We start from the raw sequence: 7,669 nt of genomic DNA, 5'->3' as shown, positions 1-7,669 counted from the left end.
GCTTGGCAAACTCTGAATTTTAATTTTTGCACAAAAAAGGAAGACAGAATTCACAAGGAAATTTCCTGTGTTTCATCAACTTAAGTGTAACACATTCTGGATCAAGCGTCATTATTTATGAATGAAGTGTTGTTCATAATCTCCGCTCCAGAGCATCGTGAAAACAGATCAAAGAGCAGAAGCGCCTGAGCTTCTGATGTATTGGAGGCCCACAGTCCCCCCAGTTTCCAAATGGAGTAAGATGTGCACATCACCTCTGGAAATCAGCTTGCACCACCTTGCAAAGTGCCATCCTTATTTTTCACTGGCACCAGTGAGCTTTAAGTGTGCCACATCACACGTGCCTAAGCTGAAGTCACGCACTCTAAACTGTCCCAAACACTACTGGGATGGAGAGAATGAGTTAAAGCAGATGGGGATTACCAAACTGTAGACTGTCGGAAATTAGCCAGTATGAAAAATTGGTATAACTGTAGTAAGACTGTCGTTAAGTAGGTCATCACAAAACCACATGAGAAGATGAGAGCAGAGGAGGAGGTGTGGGTTCAGTCTCACTGCAGGAAATCAGACGTTCTCCAGCTCTGCCCCGCCTGTGACACAAAGAGAAAACCAGCTGCTGCCCAAATCTCACTGTTCTTTAAAACTCACGCATGTTCATTCCTATTTGAATGACTTTCACTTTCTTGTAAATGGATCACATGAGTGTCAGTGTGTCTGTGTCATGAATCTACAAACTGATTCTGATTCAAGTGCACAGCTGGTATTCTAAAGGGCCTTCAAAACAACCTGAGGTACGCAAACCAGTATGTCTGTTTGTACAACCCCCTTTTTTTTTTCCTGTGGAAGTCAAACCGGAAATGAACAGAAATGCATGTGATGCTGTTATATTATTTGTTTCCATATTGCCCAGCGTCTCAAACTTTCACAGACTGGATGGATGGATGTCCATGACTGGCTTTGTAAGCTGGAGGTGCTAATTAGCCCCATTTCCAGGTAAGAACTGATGCGTGGGAGAGCTTGGAGACCCAAGTCACAGCAGCAGCCTGTGCCAGAGAAGGGCATTTGAAACTTACACCAGATAAGGCTGACAACTCGACGATATTTTAATTCAAGAGCATTTTGATACCGATTTTGAGGCAGTGGCTTTCTGATTCAGCTTGATAGTAACTGGATAAATGCTAATTTGACACTTTCTTTTTGCCGTAAGGCTAGGTTCTCAGCCTGTGGTTGAGCAGTGAAAGCTGACCATGGGTCACCTGTGCACTCACCCAGATCTGCTCTTCCGAGCCAGCAGGAAAGGTTAGGGGAGCTACGGGTTGAACATGGCTTACTTAAAAAGCCAGGATCCATTTTCTGCCTTTGTCATGTCAAAAAAATATTTTGACATGATGCTTCAGCACACTTTTGTAGTCATTATACCCAGGTTTCCAGCACACCCTCTGAAACAATAACCCTGTGCCACCATGACCTCAGTCTCTGTTTAAGCACAAGGGGTTACTTATGAGCTTGGGCAATGGCAGTTGAGGGACAAGGAGCCACCAGGCAATGACAGTTCATGGATGAAGTGGGCACAAGGGTGATGGCAGCTGAGGGAAAAGGAGCCAGGCAATAGCGTCAGGGAAGGAGCTGCCAGGTAACAACGACTGAGGGACAAGGTGCTACTGGGTGACTGCGGCTGAGGGTCAAGGAGCTGCCGGGCAACAGTGGCTGAAGCAGGAGCCACCAGACAATGGCAACTGAAGGACAAGGTGCAAGGCCGTGGCGACTGAGGGACAAGGAGCCGCTGGGCGATGGCAGCTGAGGGACATGGTGCCAGGCAGCCATGGCTGAGGGACAAGGAGCCACTGGGCAATGGCAACTGAGGGACATGATGTCAGGCAGCCATGGCTGAGGGACAAAGAGCCACTGGGCAATGATGGCTGAGGGACATGATGCCAGCCAGCGATGGCTGAGGGAAAAGGAGCCACTGGGCAATGGCGGCTGAGGGACATGGCACTAGGCGGCGATGGCTGAGGGAGAAGGAGCTGCTGGGCGATGGTGGCTGCGGGACATGGCGCCAGGCGGCGATGGCTGAGGGATGAGGAGCCGCTGGGCGATGGTGGCTCTGAGGGACACGGCGCCAGGCGGCGATGGCTGAGGGAGAAGGAGCCACTGGGCGATGATGGCGGAAGCCCTGTCCCCAGCGCCAGCGCGGGGGCGGCCGGGCAGGGTGACATCACACCCCGGCACGGGGCCGTGACGACGCGGCGTCGCCACGCAACGGCAGGACGGCGCACCGCCCCGCGCGCGCGTAGCCGCCCCCGCTCTCACGTGACCCCCCCCCGATCACGCGCCCGCCTGGGGAAGGCCGGCCGCGGCCGCGGCCCTGCACGCATGCGCGCTCTCGCCCCCGCGACCCTGCCCGGCCCGATCATAGAGATCGCGGACGCGCCCGCTAGAGCGTCGCCTAGGAGTCCCGGAAGTGGCTGCGTGCGGGGCGGCCCGCCGGAGCGCGGTGGGAGGTCTGAGCCGGCGGCCGGCAAGATGGCGGAGTGAGTGTGGTGGCGGGCGGGCCGCGGGCGGCGGGAGGGGTCGGCCCGCTCCGCTCCCCCGGGCCCCGCTGGCCGGAAAGCGTCGCCTCCGGGGCACGGCCTCGCTGCCGTGTGCCCGACGGCGCTGCCCTCCCCCGCAGCAGCGGCTTGCGGCGGGGAGCGGTGTCCCCAGCCCCTCGGTGCCGGCCCCTCCGCTCCGCACGGCGGCTGGGGCTGCGGGGCGGCCCGCCCCGCCGTGTAGCGGGGACAGCCCGACAGTGCCTGCCCCCGGGCTGCGGCGCGGGCCCCTGGAGAGGGTCCAGGAGCATCGTGCCCACGGAGGGGGAGGCCGGCTCCGAAGCGGCCCTGCGCGGCAGGGAGGGCTGTAGGAGCTGGCAAGCGCCGTCCCTGGCGCAGCGGGTTTGTTACACCCGACAGGCTTAGTGGGCTAGTTCGTTATCTCTGTGTCAGGCTTTCACCTGCATCCCGCACTGCAGTGCAGGATAGTTGGTGCCTGCGGTGCATGAAGGAACTCGGTAATAATCAGCTCCATGAATGTGAACATCCAGTATTTGCCTGTGATCAGAGACCACTTTTAAAAAGCAACCTTAACGTGTTGGTCACTAGTATAAAGTCAGTATGATCTGGTGGTTGTTTCATGTGTGCGCGTCTTTAGTAGGCTAAGTCTTTATCATGCTGCTCCCATCCAGTGTAATCACGTATTATATTATCCTGACAGGTCTGCAAATACCACCCATGATGTCATCAATGTCACCCTCCACACTACGCTGGCTGCTACTACCAAACTGGTGGTACCTACACCTGCTAAACCCATCCTTCCAGTTCAGACTGGGGTCCAAGCACAGCAAGAGGAGCAATCTAGTGGCATGACGATTTTTTTTAGTCTTCTTGTTTTAGGTGAATGATGAACTGAAAGTCTTTTAATCTCTGTTAATCATACTCTGTGTCTGAGGACATAGGCCAGTTTTCAAAATTGTAGCTTTTTATTTCTCCTCTGGTTTTCTCTCTATGAAGTGGAATATTGTACAGGCACAGGGAGTTAGGAACTTGGGTGTATAACTACCGGAACCTCCCAAAGCTGTGAGACGCTGAGGACCATTGCAAACCTTTTCACCATGGTCTCAAAGTGCAAACAACATGTTTAATTGTCTTTGCTGTCTTTATTAAGCACATGGCATGTGTTCATGTATGAAAAAGACCCTGTCGGAATACTCCATGGTGCTGGCAGCTGTCTTTGAGGACAGTGTACTAGACAGATGTCAGTTTAACTACTTCTAGCACTTCTGGACAGCCCTCAGGTATTTTGTTATATAAGACAATACAAGGCAGTCAGATTTACATGCACAAGTCCTAAAGTTCAGTATCTATTTTTCTGTCTCTCCTTTCTTACGTTCCTACAACAGTGCAATAATAACATGCAGATTGCCATAATTATATTAACATTTGTTGTACATATATAGGCGTTTTGAATGGCAGATGCACGCCCAACTTTTCTGTAAGTCTGGGCTGTTATCTTTCTTTAATAGGATATAGTTATCTCTCACCGTCTGCTTAGAGCAATGCTGTAGTCAAAACTGTAAAAACAAAACTTTCATGGAGGGTTAAGGGTTGCCTGTTTTCCTTTGTGTGTTTGTGTGCTTGGTTCCTCCAAAGCAGGCTACACTGAGAGACTTTTCTGTGACAAATGGGTCACATAGTCTTCTAAGTGGTTATTCTTTCCAGTAGCAAATAGAGACAATAATAGGTATGGAGTTGACAGCAATGCAGAAACTTCTGCCAATCATTTGGGTTTAAAAAAAATAAAATTTTGTCTCCTATAAATAACTACTCTTAAGTGCAGCAAAAAGTAGAAGGCTTCTGCTTATTTCTAAAGTATCTATTTGTCTTCAAAGAGGGTTAATGTTTTTCCAGAGGTCAATGGCATATTAGAATTTGAACAGAAACAAAAGAAAGGCCAAAGCAAAATGCAGTAGATCAGAAGACTTCTAAGATTAAAATAAAATTTCTGAATATGTGTGTCTCGTGGATTTTAAAAGGGCCATTCATGGTAAAACTGTATTCCTACGACTTAAGAACAGAGCTATGACTTTTTTGGCTGTGTTCTAGCCTATTTATGCCAGTCTGATAGCTTGATGGATCTTAAAAGCATCACCCTCAGGACAGGGGAGATCCCTGAACAAAGTAAAAAGTATAAAAGCTTATTGTTCATAGTTACTCCCATTCATAATCTCTGATTTAAGGGTGTAGGAAGGGTGGAAATGAATGTGTCCACAGTACTCTTAAATCTGGATGTCGTGAGCTGTAAAATGGCCTTTAAAATGTTCTAAACTGGAACAGACCCAGAAGCAGATCCCTTCTGAGCTGCGTTATGTCAAAGCCAAGCTGTCAATTTAAAGTGCCTGAAGTAGCATGAGTTAGTCTCTGACCCCAGATTTCTATGGCTTGTTTGTTTGTTCAAACACCACTTCACTTTCGAAGTCATACCTCTATTCTGCCATGTTCATGTGATCCATGAATTCCGTTCTGTTATGTTATATGCTTTTACTGTGCTCTTCCTTAAGGGGACACTCAAATGTTCTTTTAGCCTGTCCAGAACACTGCTTTTTCCAGCCTCTTGCCTGATGTTACGCTCCTGATACGTGCAAGTGCCTGGAGCAGATGATACGCTGCCAGATACAAACTGAGCAGTCTTACAGAAGGAATGAGTGATCAACAGCTAAAGAATATACCAGGCTGCCATAATATTTATGGTGGTGGGAGTTACTTCTTAGACTATGGTTGCTTTTTCTTTTATTGCCAAAGCAAAGTAGTCAAAAGCTGGTAGAAGGGAGCTGGTGATTAGATCTGCTAAATAGAAAGCATGTTTGTGCTTGCATTGGAGTTTGCTGGAAATTGGTATTGTCCAGATGCCTTTATGGATCTATCCCAAAGAGCAGTATGGAATGCTTTTAACACAGTAATCCTAATGTAATGTCTTTACTGGATGCATATTGTTCACGTTTAACAGGCAGGAAATTGATATGAAACTCAATAATACTGATTGACAGGTGAATAAAAACTTTGCTTGGGATACACGATGAAGCTATTGCTCCCATAGTCTGTTTAGCAGTTGGCGGCCAAATGTCTGAGTTGTTAGTCAGCTTCTGAACTCCTGCAGTTTCTAGTACAGCATTTTAAAGTAAACACCAGTTTGAGTCTGCATTGAAGTACTGTACTGTAAACTCAGGTGTTTTGAGAACTGATGGATCGATATCATAAAGACTGGTGGAGTGGAAGTGGGGTAAATATGTGGGGAATGGAGCCCTGCCGGCCTTCATGAATGGAGGCGTCCCTGCTCATCACTCCAAACGTGCAGCTTTGGCCCTGAACAAATTCCATGCCAGTAATTGAGCAAACAGTACTGTTTTTCGTGAGTTCTTGCTCAGTTTGTAAGCCCGTCCATCTATTCACATGCACATCAATGAAATGCTCACCGTGTTGTGTATGAACTGGGTGTATGAGTTAACAAGTGGGAGAATGCAGGCATCAGTGTCATACCTATTCCTTAGCACCGTAGTGGAGAGTAGGATGATGAAAAGTGAGGTTTGTATTTATGAGGTTTGTACTTTTTTGTGACACTGTGTGGTAAATACAGACCGTGTTGTAGACTCCAGTAATTCACAGGTGGTGTGATCCAGCACACCACGCCAGCGCTCAGGACTACCTGTGGACCATTTTGCACCTTTTCAGGCTGTAAACTGAAATTCTTCTGAACCATCTGCGAGTAGCTGTTTGGGTTTTAGTTAACTAGAAGGAGCTGTTAAACCAAATCACTAAGAGCCGTTCTAAGAAGCTAATTCATTCCCAAGTTCAGAATGTGTGCCGTAGTAGTGTGGCCTGGCACTGTGCTGCCCATGCCCACACTGCAATAGGGTGAGAGTCACAGACACAAGGCACAAGGAGAATGAAGATTCCCATTGCAGCTATGAGCAGGTTTGCCAAATACACAGTTTAAAACAGTTTCTGCTGCAATTAACAGGCCACAATTTGATTCCAGTATATAAAATGCTATTGACTTTGCTTGAGCTTCAGTTGCTTTCTGACAAAACGTGAGCAGTGATATTGCTTATATCCCAGGTCACTGCAGGATGATTTGTTAGCAAATAGAGCGAAATACATGTATTACAGACACGCAGGCCAGATGTTGTTTCTTTGTTTGACCCTTTGTTGAGCTAAATTAAAATGAGAGAATTGTGGTACTTTCAATGCAGGGAATATTCAGATCAAAATTGTTAGGAATTTAATAATCCAGGATTATTTGATTCTTAGAGATAAGTTTCCTGTCTGCAGTAGTTCTGAAAGAATCAAGTGGTGTCTTCCAGCCATACCCACGGATGGTACCCAGATCTGCTGTAGATCCTTTGTAATTTGCCTTTGGCATTGGCATAGAGGCTGTGATGGGATCTTCATATTACTGTAACCTTTGTTTTTGTTGTGAGACACAGACGTTCTCCCTACTGGGTGAAATACATTACTACAGCACAAAACTGAATTTTTAAAAACAAAAAGTGAATGTTGCATCAGATTTAAATTCAAATTTTTTTTAACTTCAAGCCAAATCTGTTCTGTATTTTTCTACACTGGTCCTTTCCCCTCACTGATTTAACTTTTAGCAATGCTCAGCAGTAAATGTCTCCTGCTGATTTGGATAAGAATTTGGCTGATGCTTGTTATGAGAGGCAGGATATTTAAACTGTTACCCATTCTGCAAGCTCATAGCCCCACTGAATGGGAGTTACAGAGGCTATGGAGCCAGACTCTTCTGAGGTGCACAAAAGAACAAGAAGCACCAGTCACAACTTGCAACAAGGGAAATGTGGACTGGAGAGAAGAAGAAAATTCTTCACCATGAGACTTAAGCACTGGAACTGGGGTTGAGAGAGGTTGTGACTCTTTATCTTCAGAGATTTTCATACGTGACTGGACAAGGCCCTGGGCACCTTCTTTGACTTTTGAAGTTTGCTCTGCTTTGAGCAGGGAGTTGGACTAGCTGACCCCAAGAGATCCCTTCCAGTGTGAATTTTTCTGATTCTGTGATTATTCATTTGGGTAAAGCCCATCTGCTCAGAGGGACTCAGATGTGAAAGTATGTAGCTTTG

General features: G+C 47.3%; 1 protein-coding gene across 2 annotated transcripts in view; it reads left to right on the top strand.

The window, feature by feature from the left end:
- Positions 1–2,403: 2,403 nt before the first annotated feature.
- Positions 2,404–7,669, top strand: part of SLC9A8 (solute carrier family 9 member A8) — a 31,823-nt gene continuing 26,557 nt past the window's right edge. Inside the window, exons 1-2 of one of the 2 annotated variants that reach the window (XM_082326074.1) lie at positions 2,404–2,531; positions 3,250–3,428. In XM_082326074.1, the coding sequence (XP_082182200.1) occupies positions 2,524–2,531; positions 3,250–3,428 (187 nt within the window). In that variant the 5' untranslated portion in view covers positions 2,404–2,523. Of the gene's footprint in view, positions 2,532–3,249; positions 3,429–7,119; positions 7,657–7,669 lie in introns of those variants that run through there. The other variant, XM_082326075.1, reaches the window with a different exon arrangement.

The sequence above is a fragment of the Platalea leucorodia genome, assembly GCF_965183815.1.
Source record: "Platalea leucorodia genome assembly, chromosome: 13".
NCBI classification, from domain to species: domain Eukaryota; kingdom Metazoa; phylum Chordata; class Aves; order Pelecaniformes; family Threskiornithidae; genus Platalea; species Platalea leucorodia.
Note: the sequence above shows the minus strand (reverse complement) of the source record. Positions and strands in the feature narration are given on the sequence as shown.